At 26.9% G+C, this 25,782-nt stretch overlaps 4 protein-coding genes across 5 annotated transcripts in view; 2 read left to right on the forward strand and 2 right to left on the reverse strand.

The window, feature by feature from the left end:
- Nucleotides 1-1,106: 1,106 nt before the first annotated feature.
- Nucleotides 1,107-1,966, forward strand: LOC123262949 (zinc finger protein 214-like). The gene is made up of 2 exons (XM_044725450.1): nt 1,107-1,176; nt 1,635-1,966. The coding sequence occupies exons 1-2, from the start codon at nt 1,107-1,109 to the stop codon at nt 1,964-1,966; spliced, it is 402 nt and encodes a 133-aa protein (XP_044581385.1).
- A 7,588-nt stretch (nt 1,967-9,554) lies between these two features.
- Nucleotides 9,555-25,782, reverse strand: part of LOC123264131 (adenylate cyclase type 2) — a 66,484-nt gene continuing 50,256 nt past the window's right edge. For both annotated transcript variants that reach the window (XM_044727268.1, XM_044727269.1), the window contains 4 exons: nt 15,018-15,178; nt 14,443-14,935; nt 11,358-11,475; nt 9,555-9,946 (listed from right to left, as the gene is read on the reverse strand). In XM_044727268.1, coding sequence (XP_044583203.1) covers nt 9,681-9,946; nt 11,358-11,475; nt 14,443-14,935; nt 15,018-15,178 — 1,038 coding nt within the window. In that variant the 3' untranslated portion in view covers nt 9,555-9,680. The remainder of the gene's footprint in view (nt 9,947-11,357; nt 11,476-14,442; nt 14,936-15,017; nt 15,179-25,782) is intronic.
- LOC123264134 lies at nt 15,641-18,585 on the reverse strand. Its single transcript, XM_044727283.1, has 2 exons — nt 16,638-18,585; nt 15,641-15,718 (listed from the first exon to the last, which is right to left on the reverse strand). Exon 1 carries the CDS (start codon nt 17,946-17,948, stop codon nt 16,644-16,646), a length of 1,305 nt encoding a protein of 434 aa, XP_044583218.1. The 5' UTR covers nt 17,949-18,585; the 3' UTR covers nt 15,641-15,718; nt 16,638-16,643.
- LOC123264135 lies at nt 19,145-23,899 on the forward strand. The gene is made up of 6 exons (XM_044727284.1): nt 19,145-19,313; nt 19,905-19,912; nt 22,691-22,889; nt 23,000-23,230; nt 23,313-23,624; nt 23,696-23,899. Exons 1-6 carry the CDS (start codon nt 19,160-19,162, stop codon nt 23,872-23,874), a joined length of 1,083 nt encoding a protein of 360 aa, XP_044583219.1. The 5' UTR covers nt 19,145-19,159; the 3' UTR covers nt 23,875-23,899.

The raw sequence follows: 25,782 nt of genomic DNA on the forward strand, positions 1-25,782 counted from the left end.
AAAGTTATTATAATTAGTGTGTCGAATAAAAGGTTACTGATGATTTAAATATTTTGTTACAGATGGGGATGGATATTTGCCGGCGTCTCAGTCCTCGTCGGACAACGAGGAAATTTACCCGCAAAATCTTCTCGGTGTCGCGTACAAAACTTCGGTTAATAATTCTAAAGAAGTTAGAGACGACGACGGGAAATATGTTTGCACTAAATGCGGAAAATCATACATCGCCTCAACCTCTCTGAGGCGGCACCAGCGGCTCGAGTGCGGAGTTGACCCCGCTCAGAAGTGTCACATTTGTAACAGGCGCTTCAGACACAAATTTGTTCTCACCGCTCATATTGACAATTGCGAGAGAAAATTTCTCGGGATCGAAGTTATTAAGATCATTAAAAAAAATCCTAATAAGTCCAAATCCTCATAAATACTCTAATTTGTAATTCACCTTTTTTTTTTTTTAATTTTTTTTTTTAATTTTTAATTTTTTTATTATGTTTGTGTTAATCAAAATAATTTTTTTTTATATGTTACATTTACACTTGAGAATTTTTTTTATATACTTGTTAAAGGACATTAAGTATAAAAATTAAAATAATAAAATATTAATATTTTTCTTTTTTTATTAACTAAAAAAATATATACTTAGAATTTTTAAAAATAATTACACTTATTATTAATTAATTAATAATATCCACTTTTATAATTGCCAAAAAAAAAATCAATACACTCAACAAAAACCAAAATATAAAATTGTAATACCTCAAAATGATTTTAATAAATAAATATTTTCCCTGGAACTAATTAATTATTAATTATAAAATTTCTTTCTTAAAATACTTGCATGTCTCAAAAATTCGTATCTTTATTATTATTATTATTATTCTTTACTAATTTATAAATTATAAAATTATATTAAGCAATACTAATTATAAAAATAAAAATAAAAATTTGTAATTTTTTCTAACAAACTTTTCTTATTTTCAGATTTTGGAAGAACTTGGCGCAAAACTTCTAAAAAAGTGTACCAATCTTTGGGACTTCCCGGATTCAGAGCCGTTGATAGTCGCCCGACTTTGGTCTGTCACAGATGCCATCTTCTTTTCTCAAGTATGTCTAACTTACACCGACACCAGAAGTCTCACTGCGGACAGAAAAAAAACACCGTCGAGTGCGACCGATGCAAGAAACAATTCAGCCGCAAAGATGTTTTGCTCCGGCATCAGACTAATTTTTGCAGATAAAATTAATTTAATTAATAACATTAATAAAAATTTTTCAACAATAACAATAATGATAATAATAATAGTAATAAAATAAAATTAATCAGTTAAATTAAAAATGTTTGAATAAAAAAAAACTTATAATAAAATAATGAATTATTTTTTTTAAAAAATCCTTAATTAATTTTTATTGTTAATTAATTAATTAATTAATTGCTTTGCATTGTGTACATACCGCATTTGTCATTAATCATTAATTATTAATTATAAATAATTAACCAGTAATATAAATTATAATTTATTAATTATTAATCATTGTTTATTCAATACTTAATTTTATTTTAATAAATTAAAATAAAATTTCTTAATAATTAATTTCATTTTAATTAATTTAAAAAAAATTTTGACTGTTTTTAGCTTTGAAAATAGAGCGCGTATGGAGCTGGTGCGTAAAAAGCGAAGTTTCGAGCAACCCAGAAGAAGAAAACTCGACAAATCCCGACTTGGAGTCCGCAGAGCCGCAAAAAGCTGTCCCACGGGTTAACAAACCCAACACTACCTTCGTCTGCGCTTCCTGCGGAAGAAAATACGCCCGTAAAAGCTCCCTCAGGCGCCACAAGAAGAAATGCGTTGTAGAGCCGACTCTTCAGTGCATTATTTGTGAAGAAAAGTTCTACAAGAATTATCAGCTTGAGCTTCACATGAAACAATGCCTTAAACGTATACAAACGCGCACTGATAATTTATAATCACCCAATTTTATAATACATGAGGTACCCGCGGGTAATAAGGCCTAAGTGATAGAAATGCTATTTAAAATAACCGCTTCCGCTAAAGGCTTCTCTACACTGATAGAAGGATTTATTTGTATTAAAAAATTTTTGTTTATAGTTAACAAATCATTTATTAGAGACCATTTTTTAGTATTAAACAAATATTTCTTAGCATTTAAAATGATTATCAAATTTCTATTGACAGTTTCATGAATCCAACACATAAAACAAAAATAAAAAAAAAACAAAATTATTTTATTTATGAGTGAATTTTTCGGTTGTTATATTTCAAAATATGTAAAATCTAATTTTTAACATAAATATCATTAATATTACGCTGCCCAGGCTTTAAATTAAATAATTTTAAGAATCTGCAAGTTTTATGAATTTCGAGGTTTAAAATCGGCTGATTTAACGAGTTACCAAGTTTAGAAATGGCCGATTTTAGCGATTTCTAAATTTTAAACCAGCTAAATTCAAGTTGTCAGGTTTTAAATTTTCAATATTTAGCGATCGTCATATTTTAAAATTCGTGATTTTAAATATTCTCAGTTATAATGTAACGTTGTTTTAGATGTTCAAACTTTTAGTTTATCATTTTTTTAATTGGGAATATTTTTAATAATTTTTTTTTTTTTAATCCGATATTTTTAGATTAATGACGTTTTATTAATGCTTTTTTTTAACTGTTCATTTTTTAAAAATAAATTCATTTAGAAATTTTATTATTTACAGTTGGCTGTCTTTTTATTTGTCACATTTTAGTACAGGTATAATTTACTTTTGACTTTATTTATATTATTAAAATTTTTATAATATCATTTTTTATGGTTTGCTTATTTTACAAATTGGAAAATTTCATATTTTCAAATTTTAGAGTTTAGAAACGGCCAAATTTATTGATGGCCATAAATCCTTAAACTTAGAAACTGACACAAATTAATGTCCAAGATTGTATAATACCAATTTTATTTATTTTCGTATAACTATTTCCAGTATGTTTAACCCGCAAGCCTTATTACCCTACCGTAGTAAAATAAGGCCTATTCGCAAGGTTTTTGAAAAAATTCAATTTTGTGTTTGCTTATGGTGAAAATTACCATTACTTCATTATATTATGTAGCTAATGTATTAATATAAAAATTAACGTTACATTTCAATAATTAAATGCAATATTTTCGATTTTTTTCAAAATCTCCCCTAGCTAGGCCTTATTACCCGCCGGTACCTTATTATGTATACATATATATAGCAAAAAATATTTATAAAATATGTTATATTCAATAGGGTGTGTCAAAATTCAACTTCGGTGATGGATCTCTTAAAATTGGAATTTTGAGTTTCGCTTTTAACATGATTTATGTTTGGGCATTTCCTGAGATATTTTCAGGGTAAGGGATTTATTTGGTTTTTATATAATTTTTTAACAGGAGTTTTGTTTGGCCAAATATTGAAATTTTTTAATTTCAGCAAAAATGCTTAAATAAAACTCCTGTGAAAAATTCTATGATAATCAAATAAATCCCTTACGCTTAAAATATCTCAGGAAATGCCCAAAAACAATTCCTGTTAAAAGCGGAACTCAAAATTTCAATTTTAAAAGGTCCATCACTGAAGTTTAAATTTGGCACACCCTATTATCCCCCATAAAAAATTAGGAAAACGGTTGACTCTAAAGGCCATCCTTGCAACTTCCCGCTAATTCCATACTTAGGCGCTTAAAATTGCACCAATGACGTTTTTGAGCTCTTCGAGCTTAAAAATAAAATTTATGGGTTATTTTGAGCTCTCCGAGCTCAAAGAGATTGCTTTCCTATGCTTTTGAGCTCTTCGAGCTCAAAAGTCTGATAGAGATTTTTGTAAGATTTTATAAGACACTATTTTTTTAATTTTTAAACCGCAATAACTTTTGAATGAATAAATCGATTTTCACGTGGTTGGCAGCATTCGACGCAGTTTTTCAAGCCTCACAAAGAATCTCAAATTTTGAATTGATCGCGCTAGGAATTTCGGAGTTATTCCGAAAAAACACTTTTTTCGGTTTTCTTTCGTTCACGATATCTCTCGAACGAATCAACCGATTTTGACCGGACTGGTGGCGATCGACGTGGTTTTTTGAGGTTAAGAGCTGATTAGTTTTTGGAATTGAACCATAAAGCCGTTTAAAAGTTATTCCAAAAAAACCACATTTGAAAAAAATTTTTTTTTCAGTCTTTTGAAGATTTCTCAAAATCTATTGATCTGAATCGGTCTAAATAGTTTTCAAAATCTAAGTTTGGTCAAGCCCTTTCGAATGGCACCAACCACGATGAAATCGGTCAAGCCGTTCAAAAGTTATAAGCGGTTCACATACTTTCACACACACACACACACACACACACACACACACACACACACACACACACACACATACAGACACCGTGACACCCTCACGGGGATAGTCAGGGAAGCTTCCTGTGACTTTCAAACGTCGAGATCTGATGAAAACTCGATTTTTGCAAAACGGGGTGAAAGCAATAACTTCCCGATTTTTGAAAATTTTCAATTTTCTTAGCGGGAAGTTAAAAAAAATATATGTCGAAATATATAAAAAATATATTAAAAATCTATAAAAAATATATATAGTAAATATATTTTTAATAACTAACTTTTGGCTGATTTTCATATATATTTTAAATATATTTTAGATATATTCAAGATATATCTTAAAATACATAATAGTATATTACACACTTAGGGAAGTAAAGTAAGAAATGTCTCAGATCACATGTAATTGTTGGCCGAGGCGAAGCCGAGGTCAACAAACATGTGATCTGAGGCTTTCTTATTTACTTCCCGTGGAGTGTATACTATTTTTTTGTCCGACGAAGGCGGAAAGCGGCAACTTAGTTTAGCGCAGCGGGACGAAAGTTGTCACTTTCCGCCCGGAGGGCAAAAAAAAATATATTTTAAATATATCTAAAATATATTTGAAATAAACTAAAAGGTAGTTATTAAAAATATATTTACTATACATAATTTATATATTTTTTATAGATTTGTAATATATTTTTATGTATTTCGACATATATTTTTTTTTCATGGGGTTATATAAACATACACTGATAAAAAAATTAACTTGACTCAATAGCAAGAATTTTTAACTAATAACATCATTTTGAAGAAAAAGAATTAATTCTTGACTCAAGAAAATTTTCTTGATTTAACAATTTTTCTTCTTGACTAGAGAGTGTTATTTTCTTCAAATGGTGTTTTTAGTTCAAAATTCTTGATTTTGAATCAAGAAATTTTTTATCCGTGTATATAGAGTAGTAAATATTTACAAAATATGTTATATTCAAATAATCATAGTTTGGATTGATTACTTATATTTTATTGAATTAATATTTTATTTATTTATTTATTTGTTTCTTTAAAAATAAATAAATAAATATTATTTTTTGACTTGAAAAAATATGTCTTTAAATACAAAACCAAAAATGTGGGAAGAAATAATTAAAAAATAAATTATATTTGTGATATTTGTTAAAATTTAGAAAATTATAAACATTTCTATAATACTAAAAATAAGAAGAAATAAGATAAGAATATACATTAAATTAAAAAAAAAAAAAAAAAATTTAATACATTATATAAATATTAATAATCAATTACTTAATATAAAGAAGAATATATAAATTTATTATATAAATATTTAAATATTTAATAGAGGTGCATTTAAAATTGTTACTACTATATATTTGAACCAATATAATATTTGTTTTTATAATATCATAATTTATATATATTGTCAAGACAATCATAAACTAAAAATTAAGGATAAAAATATTTTCTATTTATTAAGGTCACTGTGTGTTGTATTCTATGCAAGGGTTATTTATATTTAGGGTTTAAAAAAAAAGGAACAAAAAAAAATAATTATAAAATTTATAAATTATAATTGACAATTTATTGTAAAAGCATTGTGTATTTATATATTTTCACACTAATAAAGATCAAATTTCTGGTAAAGTATAATTAATAATAATTATTATTAATAACCAAGAAGACTATTATAATATTTGTGAGTTTATTCAGGGGAATTTTATTGACCGGCTGGTACTAATAATGTGTCGTTGGTTGCAGAGATGCTGGAACAGTACGAGCAGTGGTTCCCGGAACGAGTGGAACCGGAGTTGAGCGCCAGAACGAGTGGAACATATGTAGCGGCATCTGTTGACCAGTCGACGCAGTTGTACGTGTGCAGCGCCTGCGGGAAAGGGTACAAGTGGCTGGACAGCCTGAGGAGGCACCAGAGGGTCGAGTGTGGGAACAAAGAAAAACGATTTTCTTGCAACGCCTGCTCCAGGAAATTCAGATACCGATACGAGCTCACGAACCACATATCTGCTTATCATTAGCCGCTAAAGATAATCTTCCAGCGAGTCTGCACTGATAGAAGGATTTTTTTATATTTAATATTTACTAACTTTTAATAAATGATTTTTTAACATAGGATTTAATAAATATTTATTAACTGTTAATAAATATTTATTAATGGTTAATGAATATTTATTAACTGTTAACAAATATTTATTTAAAATAAAAAGCAAAAATAACAATTTTCTTTTGAAACTTTTTATAATCCTGTAGCTGGAATACATGGTAATAATTCAATTCATTAATTAAATTAATGTTTTTAATAATAATTATAAGCTGTGATAAAATTGAGTATTTTACAATGAACGTTATTATAATCTATATTATTAAAAAAAGAAGAAAAATTTTGTAGCCAAGATAGTCATATGATAAAATCGGTTGTTTTTTAATGAAATTTAGTGTCATTGCAAAGATCTTGATTTAAATTTGTGCCTTTTTGAAGTTTCATATCATTCTCACCGATAGTCAATTTACTATGATAAGTATTTAGGCGGCATCCAAAAATTCTCTATCTCTAGATACATTATTAAAAAATTACCTTTTATCTTGTGAACTATTGACATTTTTAAAGATATAAGCTCATCCCGACATTACGCTCATCGAGACCTTTCATTTGAGTACCCACATCAATTTTTCATATATTTTATATATTTAGATATTTCACAAATACCATATATGTAAAATATATAAAAAATGCCATGTGAGTACTTAAATGAAAGTTCTTGATGAGTGTAACATCAAAATGAGTTTATATCTTAAAAAATGTCAATAATTAAGAAATTACATAGTATCTTGTCAACCAATGATATTTTTAAAGATATAAGCTCACCCTGACATTGCACTCATCGAGACCTTTCATTTGAGTACCCACATCAATTTTTCATATATTTATGTATTATATATGTATATATAAAAAATATATCAAAAATGCATGTGGGTACTCAAATGAAAGCTCTTGATGAGTGTAACATTAAAATGAATTTATATCTTAAAAAATTTCAATAATTAAGAAACGACATTGTATCTTGTGAATTATTGATATTTTTAAAGATATAATCTCACCCTAATGTTACACTCATCGAGACCTTTCATTTGAGTACCCACATCAATTTTTCATATATTTATATATTATATATGTATACATAAAAAATATATCAAAAATGCATGTGGGTATTCAAATGAAAGCTCTTGATGAGTGTAACATTAAAATGAATTTATATCTTAAAAAATGTCAATAATTAAGAAACGACATTGTATCTTGTGAATTATTGATATTTTTAAAGATATAAGCTCACCCTGACATTGCTCTCATCGAGACCTTTCATTTGAGTACCCACATCAATTTTTCATATATTTATATATTATATATGTATATATAAAAAATATATCAAAAATGCATGTGGGGACTCAAATGAAAGCTCTTGATGAGTGTAACATTAAAATGAGTTTATATCTTAAAAAATGTCCATAATTAAGAAACGACATTGTATCTTGTGATTTATTGATATTTTTAAAGATATAAGCTCACCCTGATGTTACACTCATCGAGACCTTTCATTTAAGTACTCACATCAATTTTTCATATATTTATATATATATATATATATATATATATATATATATATATATATATATATTATATATATATATATATACGAAAAATATATCAAAAATGCATGTGGGTACTCAAATGAAAGCTCTTGATGAGTGTAACATCAGGATGAGCTTATATCTTTAAAAAAGTCAATAGTTAAAAAAGTACAACAAAATTAATTATTTAATACCTCAAAATTTTATATATTTATAATCCATTAGACACAGCAGTCACGTAGTTTTATTAAAATTAAACAAATTAAATAATTGTCTTCAAATAAATAAAATTATCAATAATTAATAAATACTTCTATCAGTGTGGTGAAACTTTAACCGGCCGAGGATTACTTCCTCCCCCAAGTTAATTTATTTATTTGTACCTGTACAATCATGAGTTAATAAACTATTTCTAATTACTAAAAACTTTAATTTATCCCGTTATTCTTTCGCATGTCAATCACTAGCCAATTATTATAAATAGCATCACAATTTTATCGCATACACTTACGCTTTAATTAACTAAGACTATCTGAATGGACAATATCAACTGGACTGCTAATAAAAACCAAACCGGTTGGTTAATTGTCATTTTAAATAAATAGACAGTTTAATTTCTGTTACAGCCTGGGCTTTTCCCGAGACATCGTCCTACGGGCTTTACTCTTGTCCTAAGTGTACCAGGACTTACTCTCACAAGTGCACCCTAACGAGACACCTCAGACTAGAGTGCGGAGTCGGCCCAAGGTTCCAGTGCTCTCTCTGCGAGAAGAAATTCAAACATCGGCATCATCTTCGTGATCATGAAAAGACTCACTCACAACATTCTAATTTAACAGCGCAAATTTAAATTAATTAATTGATTCATTTAAATTAATTACTTAAAATTAAGTAATTAATTTAAGTTGATTAATTAATTAATAAAAATTAATTAATAATTTAAGTTAATTAATTAATTTAAAGTAATTAATTTAAGTTAATTAATTAATTTTAAGTAATTAAATAAAATTAATTAATTAATTTTAAGTAATTAATTTAAATTAATTAATTAATTTTAATTAATTAATTTTAATTAATTAATTAATTTAAATTAATTAATTAATTAATTATTATTAATTAATTTAATAATAAAAGACTTAAATTATTATTATGTTAATTAATCAGTATTAATAATTAATTATTGTAATTTTTTTTTTTTTTTAAATAAATTATTTATTTTTTTTCTAAACTATAGACAGTTTTTTAAATCCATAATTCCTACTTTTAATTATAATTTATAATTATTATAAATTAATTATTGATAAAAAATTTAAATACACAATAATTACATTTATTTCTATTTTAATTATAATTATAATTATAATTATAATTAATAGATTTTTATATTTATTAAAAAATAATTTTTTAAAATATAAAAAAAATCTTAATTCTTAAAATTATAATTTTATGAATTAAATACACATATGAGATCATTATTATTATTTTATGAATATATTACACGCATTTTTCTAATATATACTTTTTTTATATCTGAGATTTTTTTTTCACAGTCAAATTTATTAATATTTATCGAATTTAAAATATATTTTGATTTCTTCTTAAAATATACAACTACATTTATATTGAACATATGTACAAAAAGATACTAAGACAAATTTAGATCCTTAAAGTAAATTATTAGTTAATAATTGTCTTCACGGCCGTCGAAGGGAGTCTTGACGAAATACGTCGTGAGCGTACCCTTGCCCTTGACGTAGGTAGGCCCGCGACAAATTAATTCATAACAGGCGTTTCTTAATATCTTCGCGGAGTCTTCGGTTACTTGCAGACGCCCGATTTCGCCACAACTGTCCATCCTTGAAGCTACGTTGACTGTGTTGCCCCATATGTCGTACTGAGGTTTTTGAGCGCCTACTACACCAGCTATTACTGGTCCATGATTCAAACCTAATAAATTTATAATTAGTCAAATTTATTATTTCTTCTTTTGTTAAATTTTAATATTTTATTTATTTCTTCGTTTTAATAATTTCTTCTTTATGAATAATTATTCAAAATTACTTAAAAATTTTTAATTAATTATATTTTATTTCTTCTCATATTTAATTTAAAAATTTTAATATTTTACTTATTTCTTCTTTATCAATACTTATTAAAAATTGCTTTAAAAATTTAATTAGTCATATTTTTTTTTTCTTCTCATGTAAAATCTTAAAAATTTTATATTTTTTTATTTCTTCTTTTTAATAATTTCTTCTTTAATATTAATCATAGAAAATTTAGTGAAAATTTTAATTAGTTATATTTTTTATTTCTTCTCATATTAAATTTAAAAATTTTAATATTTTATTTATTTCTTCTTTATCAATAATTATTCAAAATTGCTTGAAAAATTTAATTAGTCATATTTTATATTTCTTTTCATGTTAAATTTTTAAATTTTAATATTTTAATCATTTCTTTTTTATTAATAACTAATCAAAATTGCTTGAAAAATATAATTACTCATATTTTGTATTTCTTCTCATATTAAAATTTAAAATTTTGATTTTTATTTATTTCTTCCTTTAATAATTTCTTTTTTATTAATAATTTTTTAAAATTTCTTAAAAATGTTGAATTAATCATATTTTATATTTCTTCTCATGTTAAATTTTTAAATTAAAATTTTTTTATTTATTTCTTCTTTTTAATCATTTCTTTTTTATTAATAATTATTTAAAATTTCTTAAAAATGTTGAATTAATCATATTTTATATTTCTTCTCATGTTAAATTTTTAAATTAAAATTTTTTTATTTATTTCTTCTTTGTAATAATTTCTTTTTTATTAATAATTATTTAAAATTTCTTAAAAATGTTTAATTAATCATATTTTATATTTCTTCTCATGTTAAATTTTTAAATTAAAATTTTTTTATTTATTTCTTCTTTTTGATAATTTCTTTTTTATCAATAATTATTCGAGATTGCTCAAAGAATTTGAATTAGTCATATTTTATATTTCTAATGTTAAATTTTTAAACATTGATATTATGTTTATTTTTTCTTTATAAATAATTATTCAAAATTACTTTAAAATTTTTAATAAGTCATGTTTTATATTTCTTCTCATGTTAAATTTTAATATATTATTTATTTTTTCTTTCAATAATTTCTTTTTTATTAATAAATGATTGATAATTATTGAAAATTTTGAAATTAAAATTACAAAGTTTTTTAGATAAATTATAAAAGAATTATAGAAGAAGAAATTATTTGAAAATAAATAAAAAGTTATACAAGAAAAAAAATTTTAATGTAATTTAAATGAAATATTAAAGAAGAATAGTAGTATTAATAATTAAATAATTTCTTACCCATGCGAAGTTTAAACCTTTGAAATGATTCTCGGTTGATATGATCAAGTACCGTCATAAGAGCAATTGCAAATTCAACTAGTACAATAACATTATGTTCTTCTTGCTTTGTAAAATCCTAAAAAAAATTAAATAATTGAATTTGTTCATTTAAACATTTAAATTCATGTTACTTAATTAAGGTAGATAAAAAATTTAATGAGATTTTAAAAAGAGTTATAAAAATTTTCTAAAATGTCGTAGCAATTTATAAAACTTTTTTTAAAAATATTATCAAGATTCAAAGGAATATTTTATATAAAATTTTGTATAATTTTATGAAATTCTAGATAATTTTATATAAATTTATAAAATTTCATAATTTTTATCTAAGAACAAGAGATGATTTTCATAAAATTTCATGAAATATCAGAAGGTAAATTTGATAGAATAGTAATAAATTTTTTATACATTTATTATTAATTTTATATATAATAAATTTTATGTAAATTGATTTCTAATTTGTTAATAAATTTTCACATAATTTTATAAAATTTCCTGAAGTTTCATGAAATTTTGTAAAAATTCAATAAAATATCATAAAATTATATTAATTACATAAAATTATATCAAATTTCATGAAAAAAAAATTTTTTTTCAACAAGTCTTCATGAAATTTAATTAAAAAATTTTTTTTCTAAGAATAAAACTCTTTTTTTTTTTTTTTTTTAATTTGTTTTAAAGTCGCATAAACTACTAAGGTAATGAGCCCTTACGGTAGGGGGTAAACTTTTGAGATTGGAACTCGTTTTATTTTTTGGGCTGAGCAGAATAATACACTTAACTTAAATATTGAAAATATTCATTGGTGTACGCCGGACTCGAACCCGGTCCAATGCTTTGGTAAGCAAGAGCCGGATCCGATAAGGCTACTGCGCGCCTATAACACTCCTAAATTAAATAAATCACCAGACTCGATAGAGTCTGGCGCCAAGTTCCGTTCTCAAGCCAGACTACCGAGTGTGTATATACCGTAAGCAGAACGGTTTTTTGAGGTTACAAATTTTTTTTCAAATTTATTTTGATTTTTTTTTTATATGATATTTTACAATAGTAGTTGATGCTTTTTATTACGTGTATTACTTGATTATTAACAATTATCTTTATAATTTCTATTTAAAATTATTAAAAATAATCCGCTCAAACTATAGCGACCCAGATTTTTAGATTTTAACTTTTTTCTTATGTAAAAAGCGGACGGCCAGAGACTAAATAATATAAGGATGCATCATATATGTAATACTTCTATATGGACAGTTTAAATGGGAAGGAATGTCCCACTATTAAGGTGCCGACATATACTATTTTCTCTCTCGTCCCAGATACCTGGTTCACGTTGCGCATGCTTGAGAATTCCCCATGATATTAATAGAGGGGGAAGAATGAGGGGAATAATTTTGTGGTTATGATTCTGTTTACAAATATATTTATTATTGTAATTCAGAAAAACTAATTGTTCAGTATTATTTTGTATTTTAAAATAAATTTGCATTGAATTAAAAAAAAAATTTTATAATAACATTCCTGTTTTGAATAACCCGCTGCTTTCCCCTTTGCGCACAAAAGAATGCGCAGAACCGAGCTGGGACCTCAGAGGACAGAGAAAGTGTTATTCTTCTGTCTTTCTTAGTAGAAACAGCTTCCACTTATAGAAACTGTCCATATAGAAGTATTACATATATGGGATGCATGCTAATCTTATAATAGATGGGAAACTACAGTGAAAAAAAGATATTTGACAGCTTGCAATTACACACGCCAGGCGGCGCAAGAATAACTTTTACATGAACTATAGCTTAAAGAGGATAGTTTGCCACCGGAAATGTATTAAATTAAAATTGTCAATTTTTATTATAATTACAAAAAATACTGAAATCCGTACAAAAACAGTTTGACTGTAAAAAAAACGCGCCAAGTCCACGTTCATAAGACTATTAAGAAAAAAAAATTTTATTTCTCTACAAAAAGATATAAAATAAAAAATTAAAAAATCCAAGTAACCGATATGGTTGTATATGATTTTCGGAAATTAAAAAAATTTTGTTGTAAATTTAAAAATTAAAAGAAACAATTTTGAAACGTACTTGGTGTGCGTCATTGTGTACTTCAATTTTTTTTAAAAGTCCTAGAAGATAGATTTTAGGAATTTCATAAAAAGTAAAATATTTCGTAACCACACGGAAAAAAGTAAACTGTAATAAATAACAGTCGATTTATAATAAGTAATGATCAACTGCTAAAAATTACCATTTCAAACAGTAAAATCGTGATTTTACTATTCACTTTATAATATTTACCATTTAAACGTTACAATTTACTCTTTACATGGAAGAAAATACTATTTCAAACAGTAATATTCGCTATGTAAATGTCTAAAATGTTAAAGTATAATAATTAAGAATTCAAACTTTGATATTTATCATTTCGTACCTAAAAAATGATCTTATGATATGTAAAAAGTATAATTTTTACTGTTTCAAATGTTAAATTCTCCCAGAGTGAGACCCCCTTCTTTTTCATCTGAGTTCCCCTTCTCCTCATAATATCGACTATATATTGAAATGGCAATTTTTACTGTTTGAAACTATAATTTTTGAAGATGAAAGAGTCGTTATTTACTATAGTGACAGCTATTAATCACTTATTTTGGATATTAAATTATAAATTGTGGCTTTTATACTTTCTACATTAAGTTCTATAATATTTATGTTTTTGCCATCCCGATGTCCGCTTTACTGTTTGAAACTATAAAAATTAACCGGAATCCGAGTGAATATTACAGTTTACTTTTTTCCGTGCACGCACACTAAATACGTTCCAAAATTGTTTCTTTTAATTTTTAAATTTACAACAAAATTTTTTTAAATCTCCGAAAATCATATACAACCATATCGGTTACTTGGATTTTTTAATTTTTTATTTTATATCTTTTTGTAAAGAAATAAAATTTTTTTTTCTCAATAGTCTTATGAACGTGGACGGCGCGATTTTTTTACAGTGAAACTGTTTTTGTACGGATTTTTTAATTTCTTCAATATAAATATACCTTATTCTCATTATCTTCCTTCCCCGGATTCAACCCAGCAGCAAGCATATAAGTACTGCCAATAGTCTTAATCTTCTCAATACAAGAAAACTTAGGCTTGAGCAACAACTTGTCAAAGTCGCAAATGATTTCATTGAGCAGCCTGAGGCACTCCAGACCTTGCTTGTTAATATCAGTTTCATCATAAAACTCTTTATAATTAGGAATAGACGCGAACATCACCGCGATGCTGTTGTACCTCTCGTGGTAGAGTTCCTGGGCGTCGCTGATGGAGAGAAAGTGGTGAGCGACGTGAGCTGGTAAGATGTTCTCCAGCAGGATTTTGTTGATTCCTCTCATGGTTTCCACTTCGTCTTGCTCAACTTTCAATTTATACTTACATTGGAAGTCCGTACGCGTGGTAAACTCCAATTGTCGGTCCAGTACGTGCAGAATTGAAGCTATCAAGAGCAGCAGGAACCCGATCTGGATCAAGTACGGCACTCTATTGAACCTAGATTCATTTTTAACCATTCAAGTATTTTTTATATAAGAAAAATTGCGCCTCAGTAATTTTAAATTATAAATTATCTTACTCTCGCTCGGACTGCTGGTAAGAACCAATTATTTGAGCTTGAAAAAATACCATCAGGACGGTGATTATCGACAAAAGCATCACGAAAAATTTTAATAGGAAGCCTACTCTTAGATGTACCCATCCTATTATTAATGCAATTGCTACCGAATGTACATAAGCCTGAAATTTAAAAAATTTATTACATTTTTTTTTTTCTATTAATGATTTAAAAATTAAAAAAAAAATTTTTTTTAAGACTATTCTGGTCCAGAAGCTTAAATTTTAGACATTTTTCAAATTAATATAAAAATAAAATGAGAAACATTTTTACTATAAATTTTTTGGTATGATATTTATTGAAATTTTAAGAATATAAAAATAAAAAAAGAAATTGTAATAGAGAAAATCAAAAACTCGTTGAATTACAGGCTGGTGAAGTGGGGGCTACAAAAAATAGTATATTACACACCTAGGGAAGTAAAGTAAGAAATGTCTCAGATCACATGTAATTGTTGGCCGAGGCGAAGCCGAGGTCAACAAACATGTGATCTGAGGCTTTCTTATTTACTTCCCGAGGAGTGTATACTATTTTTTTGTCCGACGAAGGCGGAAAGTGGCAACTTAGTTTAGCGCAGCGGGACGAAAGTTGCCACTTTCCGCCCGGAGGGCAAAAAAAAAATGTTGCACTCTGGTTGACATGATTCCAGCCCTAGTAGTGATCTGAAATAAAAAATGTGAGAAATTCTCAATCAGTAAAAATATCGTCATCTAATTGACCCTAGCCAAAAAAAAAAATTTTTTTTGGTAACTATTTATAAGTGGGGTCAACCCCATTTTGGGCCATAACTAAGTAAAAATAAAAATTTTCAAATTTTTTTTTATTCTGCTTGTTTTTACGGCGCATTTAAAATAAAAAAATTCCGGGAAAGAAAATAATAAAGATTTCAATAGCTTTTTTGCCTTCAAAAGTTGAAAAAAATTTTGGCTCTCATGTTTTTGGATAAAATTTTTATTTTCTATTTTTTTTGATGTTTTTGATATACTTTTTTTTTTAAAGTACATAAAAAACGAGCAACTAAAAAAAAAAGTTGAATATCACAATTTTCATTAAAATTCATAAGTTTTTTTTTGAAAATTTATTAAAATTGTGATAATCAACTTTTTTTTTTTAATTGTTCATTTTTATAATGTATTTTTCAAAAAAAAAAATATATAAATAAAATTAAATAGAAATTTCATTTAAAAAAATTAAAATGGTTGACCCCATTTGTCAATATTTACCAAACAAATTAACATGAATCGAGAGAAAAATTCTTGAACCAAGAAAATAATTTTGAAGAGTTTAATTGGATCAAGACGAAAAATTCTTGAATCACGTAAAATTTACTTAAACCAAGAAAAATTTCTTATTTCTCTTCGGATAATAATGACATTAAATTTAGCTGTCACTTAACAATTTTTAATTTTCTTTAACAAACAAATTTGTTCCAAAAACATATTTATAAAAAATAGCATTTTTGATTTTTTAAAATTTCTACATGTTAATTAAAAAAAATTTTTTTTTTGCCATAATTTATGTTACAAAAATTATTAAATCCCTTCTAAATTAATTTTCATGAAAAAAATATCTAATACTCACTTCAAATTAATCAGCGCTCCCAGATCCATACATTGGCCCTTCTTCAACTTCATACCCAATCTCTGGAATTTTTTTTGACCCAGCAGAAGCAGCTTTTAATTCAGAGCTATCAACCCGAAGTTCATTCCTTCTCACCGCAAATGTATGAGCTTCAGTCCCAACAGTAATACCCATAAGCTCCATAATTTTCAAGATCGGTAAAAACCCTTCATTAAAAATAGCAACAGCTAAATAATTGGCAATTTGAATTGTGTGAGTTCCAGGAAGAATATGCTTTGGAGCAAAAGTCCATATCAGTGAAAAGAGTGATTCATTATTATTATTTTGAGTTTCCGAACCCAGACATTGTTTTTCAACAACTGGATTATCATCATACGGATTCATATCAAGAACATCTTCTCCATTTCCAATAAATTTACTGTATTTTACTTCATACTTTTCTACCGATCTATTAAACATTTCTAGCACCGCATCTCGCTCCATTTTCCCAGAACTTTCTTTACAATTTATCGCACAAGAATTTGCATGTTCTTTAAACCAATCTTGATAATTAACATCAGATTTATTTTTACCCTTCCACAAATTACAGTCTTGGCAAAAGCTAGATTTTACAACAGTATCAACAACTTTCTTACTATATTTACCAATAAGGGTTGTAACGCCAAAAAGTGAAGCAAACCCTCGCTGTTTCCAGGTACTAACTCCAGAAACCGTCAAGTGTTTTTTATTTTCACCTGGCTCAGATTCTGCTAACAATTCTTCCTCTTCTTTCACAGCTTTTGAAATCAGCTGATGGTAAACTGCACTTGCAGCAGAATGTAAATTATCAAGACAACTGTTGTAAGTATTGACACACAAACCCTGGCATATATCCATAACACTACAAAAAATATTAATCCCTTCTCTTCCTACCCCTAAAAGTTTCATAGCTGTTACAATCCGGCGGTTAATTTCATAAGCTTTGTTCACCGTCGGACATGATTGGATATAAGTAATACTTTCACAATTGCACTGCAGTGCAATTTTGAATCCCAACCCACGAGGTGCCGTTTGGGAAAATTTTATTTCTTCTTTGCAGGTAGCACATACAATTAAGGTTGACAGAGTTTGAAAAACTGAGTAAAATTCTAGAATACAGTACCCGAAATTTTTATTAATAATTACTTCCTCATCGCCAGAATTTTTAAACTTTGCCGCAGAAGCACTTGTATGACTAGTTTCTCTTTCAACGGTAAATTGATTTGACGAAAATCGCCTCTTTTTTCTCCTATCTGCACGACTTTGGCTTCCTCGCGAACCTTTTCTATCCATTTTTAAGCAATTATTTTAAAAAACAATCCTTAATTTATTATTTTAAAACTATTCACAGAGCACGTGTTTACTTTGCTGAAAGATTCAAACTAAACTGAAGGGAATAATAAAAATAAATGACAATCAAATTTAACACTATACTATGACCAAGTTATATGCAGTTCCAGGTATATATAGTATGTTGAGGGTATATGTTAAATATATGAAGGTTTATGTCGAGTACAAAAGAATTCCGGGAAAGAACGAATCCTCAAGTCGTTCGACAACATCTGCCGTCTACAGTCAACGCTCTCTGTGGCAGGTTGACAACTGTACTCCAAATTACTCAACTCTATGCCAGCTTTACTCAAGGAGCATCCGTAACTCGAAATTTTTAATATCACGGTGAAAACAACTGTACTCCAAATTACTCAACTCCGTACCAACTTTACTCAACAGCATGTGGCTGTAAATGAAAAATTTTTTTTCAATTCGCACTGTATTCAAAGCCAACAGTATTCAATGCAGAGTTTACTCAGCGCTGAATAGATAAATAAGCAAGCCTCGGTAAGAACGAATTCAATCAGAGAGAAATGACCATATGGCGCTGTATGGAGATTCCGAAATCATCTTGAATTAATCAAGATAATATTTAAATAGATTGAACTTGGTAATAAATATAAACTAGTCATTACTTATTAGATTTATTTATAGAAAAAAAACTAGTCTATTTTATTATACCTTTATAAATAATTATAAAAATTATAAAACTTGGGTTAAAAATATTTAAATATTAATGAAAATATTTTAATTTTGATAATTATGGTCACACGATTTATTTAAAAAATTAGTTTGATTATAAAAACTTTATAATATTTTATTAGTTAAAATTAAGACAATTTTATTATAAAATAACATTTTGTGCACAATTGTTAGCTTACATTAAAATAATTAGGTTTAAGAACAAGTATGTGAAAAAAAAATTGCTTCTAGAAATATATTTCTAAAAACTTGATTGTGTTGAATCAATAATACTCGTTTTATTATTAATTAAATATTATTATTAACTATAATAAATTTAATTAATAAAAAAAACTCTTATTATTGACTCAACACGATCAAATTTTAAGAAATTAGTTATAAGGAAAATTTTTTTTCTTATAAAAAAACGCTGGCGAAATCATAATGATTCAAATGTAAGAATAATTAAAACTTATTAAAATTGAAAACAAATGTTCGAAAAAAAAATCTTAAAATCAGTTAAAATCTTAAAATCAGTCTTCAGGCAAAGCGGTCCATTACGTATTCAGAACATCACGGAAAATTACACAGAACAATTACTCCGTCTATGCAGACGTAATAACCCATCTCTTAATGTACTTCTACGTAAGTAATATTAATGTATATTCATGAAAAATTTTTAATATATATATAAATTTTTAGTAATAATAATAATTTTTAGTTATATATATATATATATTCGGAACCAATATTTTTTTGACTTATAAATGATGAATTTTTTTTGTAACTAAATTTATTCTATTCGATTGTCATTTGTTTAAAATAAATTTGATAATTATATTGCTTATGTTTATATACTAAGCAGATGTCTTCACTTATGAGACCTGTAATTTCTATAACTGAAACTTTCAATGCTCATTACAAATTTTTTTTTTCAAATCAATTATCATTAATTTTTGTAAGAAAGACACGGGAATGTTATAATTATTGTACATTGAAAGTTAGAATGAATATTAGCTAGAATAATTATATGGATAAAAGGTGCATGCCAATTCGATAGAATTGAGAATCTGTGCAAGTCAAAACAATACTCTGATTAAATTTTAAGTCTAGATCTAAAAATGTAGTTCTATAAAGGGCCCAGCGGAGCAGGCGAGTAATAGCTAGTATATATATATATATATATGTATATGTATGTATATACATCCATACTACTGTTATTATTATCTATTACAGAATGTATCAGCCCTGATTAAACAACTGAATTCGATCGAATTAAACAGAATTAAATTTTTAATTCTTTTGAATTCAGTTAAATTCTGTTAATTCGGTACCTAATTTTAAAATGAATTCTGTTTAATTCGGCAGGTGAGCCAGAATTTAGCCGAATTAAAACAAATTCAAAATTATTAATTCGGTTCAATTCTGTTGAATTCGGAAATAATCCTCGAATTTCTGGCTCTGACTCCGAATTAGACCGAATTAAAACAAATTCAAAATTATTAATTCAGTTAAATTCTGTTAAATTCGGAAATAATCCTCGAATTTCTCGCTCTGACTCCGAATTAGATCGAATTAAAAAAAATTCAAAATAATTAATTCGGTTCAATTCTGTCAAATTCGGAAATAATCCTCGAATTTCTCGCTCTGACTTCGAATTAAACCGAATTAAAACAAATTCAAAATTTTCAATTCAGTTCAATTCAGTAAAATTTGGAAATAATCCTTGAATTTCTGGCTCTGACTCTGAATTAGACCGAATTCAAACAAATTCAAAATTTTCAATTCGGTTCAATTCTGTTAAATTAGGAGATAATCCTCGAATTTCTCGCTCTGACTCCGAATTAGACTGAATTAAAACAAATTCAAAATCATTAACTCAGTTCTATTCTGTTGAATTCTGAAATAATTCTGGAATCTCTGGTTTTGACTTCGAGTTAGACTAAATTAAAACAAATTCAAAATTTTCAATTTGGTTCAATTCTTTCGAATTCGGAAATGATCCGCGAATTTCTGACTCCGACTCCGACTGTGACTGAATTAAAATAAATTTTAAATGTTCAATTTCGTTGAATTCTATTTAATTCGGAAATAATCCTCGGATTTTTGGCTCTGACTCGGAATTTAACTGAATTAAAACAAATTAAAAATTTTGTTGAAATCTGAATATTTTTGTATTAATTAAGGAAGTTCGAGCGTAACTAATGAGTCAAAATAATGTTAAAATTTTTTTAAATTTTAGTCCCAATATTCGTCAAAATTCTTTATTTTAATTTAAAATAATTTAAACAATTTAATAATTGATGATTTTTACTTATTTAATAAAGTAAAGTAATAAAATGACTTTCGTATTTATTACTTGCCGGAATAAATAAACAAATTTGGCAATAGCGCGCTTGATTATACTCATAACAGAGACGTGGATGAGTGTGTGAGTTAAACATCTCTGTAACTATACTTCTATCCTTTTCTTTTTTTTCAGCTGTTGACGCGATGTTGTCAAATCTTTATTCGAATAAATAGCTGACGGTAAACGAGTTACAAACATAAAATTTGACTTTAAATATTTCAAAAATTATATCGGTAATGTATTATTATTAAATTGTTTTTATATTTTGCAATAATCCAAGTTTTTTGTGTATAGTTTTTTATCCGTTAAAATTGGGAGGTTAATATTGAAAAAAATAATGAAAGTCTCGACAAAAGTTTGTCCGCCATAAGAGCTCGTGAATAAGGAGATAAAATATGTGATTTTTAAAATTTAATATCTAAGTAACTAAGCGGTAAATCATTTTAAACTTTTGGGATTAGATAAATGACGTATTTATTTATACGTATACTTAATTTCAAAGCTCAAAGTTGGAAATTATTTTTTATGTTAGATTCGCTTGAACTTCCTTAAGTAAATAGTACTCTGAAATGAATAAAACTGTTTACTTAGATTATAAAATAAAATTTTCTTCAGTAAGTAATTATAATTTCGTACGAAGAATAAATATTCATTAACGAAAGAATTTTTTTTCTCAATTCAAAATTTTCATATCCGAGAAATTTTTCTACTTGGCTCTAGAATATTTTGAACTCCCTTCCCGGCCATAATAGTATATTACACACTTAGAGAAGTAAAGTAAGAAATGTCTTAGATCACATTTAAAATTGTTGGCCGAGGCGAAGCCGAGGTTAACAAACATGTAATCTGAGGCTTTCTTATTTACTTCTCGAGGGGTGTATCCTATTTTTTTGCTCGACAGCAAGATATTTATTATCACTAGAATTTATTCATTAAAACAAGACTTTGGTAAGGAAAAATCAAAAATTGATAACAATATTTCTCATTTGGATGAAAAATCCTTTCATAGATATTATTTTAATCATAGTTTTAGGATTTAATAACAGTGAAATTGCGATAGTAAAAGATTTAAGACGATTCAAAATATAAAAAATTAAATTTCAAAGAACTCAGTAGTATTTAATTTACATTATGTTACAATTTTCAGATTTATTTTCCATACTTGAACAGAATTGAAAATTTCAATTTTTTTTTTAATTTTCGCTCTGCCAAATTCCGTAGAATTGAACAGAATTAAAATTTTTAATTGTTTTGAATTCTGTCTTACCGAATTTAACAAAATATAACAGAATTGCGATTTTCAATTCAGTTGGATTTTGTTTTGCAGAATTCAACAGAATTGAGCAGAATTAAAATTTTTAATTCTTTTAAATACTATTTTGATGAATTTAACAAGAATATAACAGAATTGATATTTTTAATTCAGTTGAATTCTGTTCTGCAAAATTCAACAGAATTGAGCAGAATTAAATTTTTTAATTCTTTCGAATTCTTTTTTACCGAATTTAACAGAATATAACAGAATTGATATTATTAATTTAGTTGAATTCTGTTTTGCAGAATTGAACAGAATTAAAATTTTTAATTCTTTTGAATTCGGTTTTACCGAATTTAACAGAATATAACAGAATTAAAATTTTTAATTCGGTCGAATTCAGTTGTTTGATCAGGGAGCACAGCTTTCACAAATGGTGTACAAGAAATGAATCGTCCTCCTGTATTAAACACTAACAATCAATTTTCAAACAGAAATATTGACCAACTGCGAAGTAATTTGCTCGCTTCACAAATTACAGTTCAAGATTTTTTGGCAACTTCTGTTGACCGCTATCAGCAGGATTTAATTTTGCGTGCTGTTGCCAGTGAAGCTAGTAAGATTTTTTGTCTTTAATAACTATGTTTCACTATAGTTGTTAAAATTCATGAATAATCTTACTTTATATTTTTTTTTTTTACTCTGTTTTCTCTTAAACTCATCTAGGTTTAAATATTAGAGTGCCTCGATTAACGGATCTGCAGGATCCGCCTAATGTCATTAATCAACGTACCTACCCAGATAGGTTCACTCCAAGAACCTCATCAACGGGACCGACTATGCCAAGACAGCCTATGTCAGCTGAAGCTGTGATTGATGACACGGTTGCAGGATCATCGGAAAATGCGAGTGCTTTAGATGACACTTTAATAATCTCATCGGATAGTGATGATGAAGGTAATTTTTCATTAATTATTTTTTTTAGTTTTCATTTGGCCATCTTATGAAACAATTTAATAAATAATTGGATTTGTTACAGATTACTTCATTAACTTCTTAGTAACTTCAGTGACTGATCGCCGTGCGTCCACACCATCTGGCTTAACTTTCAACAATTCTTCTGCGTTTGAGCCATCCGGTTCTAGTTCTTCGATGGCAAATTTGTCAAGTCGTAGGATGTCAGAGTCTAGCCCGTCGACGTCTGGCTTAACAGTCAACGAATCGTCTGCGTCTGCCCCCGCCGGTTCTAGCCCGGCGATGGCAAATTTGTCAAGTTCTAGTATGTCACAGTCTAGTCTGTCAACGTCTGGCTTAACAGTAACTCAAAGTAACTCAGCATGTGACGACGAAGGTATTTTACTTAGAAATTATTATATGAAATTTAATCAATTTTTCTTTACTAATTTAAATTAATATTTTCAGAGATTATTCCGGAAGGGACAAGCATATGCTGCTGCTGTAGATTTCGGGCTGCTGTCTGGGCATTTATTAAATGCGGTCATTTATGTCTTTGCAATGAGTGCAATCGAAAAATTGGAGATCGCTGTCCACTCTGTCGTGAAAAATCACGAAAAATTAAAATATTTACCAATCATCCATAGTGCAGGTTTAGATTAAAAAAATAAAAGAAAATCATAAAAATAATTTCTTAAATTTGATCGTGTTGAGTCAATAATAAGAGTTTTTTTTTATTAATTAAATTAATTATAGTTAATAATAATATTTAATTAATAATAAAACGAATATTATTGATTCAACACGATCAAGTTTTCAGAAATTTATTTGTGGAAGCATTTTTTTTTAATATTTCTGTTCTTAACTGATTTTAAGATTTTTTTTTCGAACATTTGTTTTCAATTTTAATAAGTTTTAATTATTCTTACATTTGAATCATTATGATTTCGCCAGCGTTTTTTTATAAGAAAAAAAATTTTCCTTATAACTAATTTCTTAAAATTTGATCGTGTTGAGTCAATAATAAGAGTTTTTTTTATTAATTAAATTTATTATAGTTAATAATAATATTTAATTAATAATAAAACGAGTATTATTGATTCAACACAATCAAGTTTTTAGAAATATATTTCTAGAAGCAATTTTTTTTTCACATACTTGTTCTTAAACCTAATTATTTTAATGTAAGCTAACAATTGTGCACAAAATGTTATTTTATAATAAAATTGTCTTAATTTTAACTAATAAAATATTATAAAGTTTTTATAATCAAACTAATTTTTTAAATAAATCGTGTGACCATAATTATCAAAATTAAAATATTTTCATTAATATTTAAATATTTTTAACCCAAGTTTTATAATTTTTATAATTATTTATAAATGTATAATAAAAATAGACTAGTTTTTTTTCTATAAATAAATCTAATAAGTAATGACTAGTTTATATTTATTACCAAGTTCAATCTATTTAAATATTATCTTGATTAATTCAAGATGATTTCGGAATCTCCATACAGCGCCATATGGTCATTTCTCTCTGATTGAATTCGTTCTTACCGAGGCTTGCTTATTTATCTATTCAGCGCTGAGTAAACTCTGCATTGAATACTGTTGGCTTTGAATACAGTGCGAATTGAAAAAAAATTTTTCATTTACAGCCACATGCTGTTGAGTAAAGTTGGTACGGAGTTGAGTAATTTGGAGTACAGTTGTTTTCACCGTGATATTAAAAATTTCGAGTTACGGATGCTCCTTGAGTAAAGCTGGCATAGAGTTGAGTAATTTGGAGTACAGTTGTCAACCTGCCCTCTCTGTATTTGACTCGCCCGTACAGGACCATTCTCTGTATTTGACTCGTCCTTATCCATAAGGAGCTGTGTAAAATCGTCAAATACAGAGGAAGAATGTGGTCAAATACAGAGAGCGGTCAAATACAGAGAGGTCCAATACAGAGAGCGTCGACTGTATTTTTTATTGCGCGATTTGCTCTATTGAGCCATCGGCCGGCTTAAAATCGATTTTTTATCATTTCTAGACCAGAATATTGCCTTAAAATTTTATTATTGTTAATGTTAATTTAATTTAAGGTAGTTGTTGCGTGAAAGACATTTCAACAGGAAATTACGAAATTTTTTTTATTGAAAGATAAATATATTAATAAATCACTACCAAAATTTCAGATCAATTGACCGCACCATTTTTGAGTAATTAATTTTCGAAATTGTGTCTTTTACACGTAAAGGTATAGAGAGATGGTAAAGTTAGTATGAAATCTTTGGCCCACTCGAGTGGTACGCAAGATTTCATACTAACTTTACCATCTCTCTATACCTCTACGTGTAAAAGACAATTTCGAAAATTAATTACTCAAAAATGGTGCGGTCAATTGATCTGAAATTTTGGTAGTGAATTATTAATATATTTATCTTTCGATGAAAAAAAATTTCATGACTTTCTGTTGAAATGCCTATCACGCAGCAACTACCTTAATTAACACTTCAGTACCCACGTTATTCGGCTCACCTTCTTTATATTACTCTCGCCATGAGAAAA

The sequence above is a fragment of the Cotesia glomerata genome, linkage group LG4 (genome assembly GCF_020080835.1).
Source record: "Cotesia glomerata isolate CgM1 linkage group LG4, MPM_Cglom_v2.3, whole genome shotgun sequence".
NCBI classification, from domain to species: domain Eukaryota; kingdom Metazoa; phylum Arthropoda; class Insecta; order Hymenoptera; family Braconidae; genus Cotesia; species Cotesia glomerata.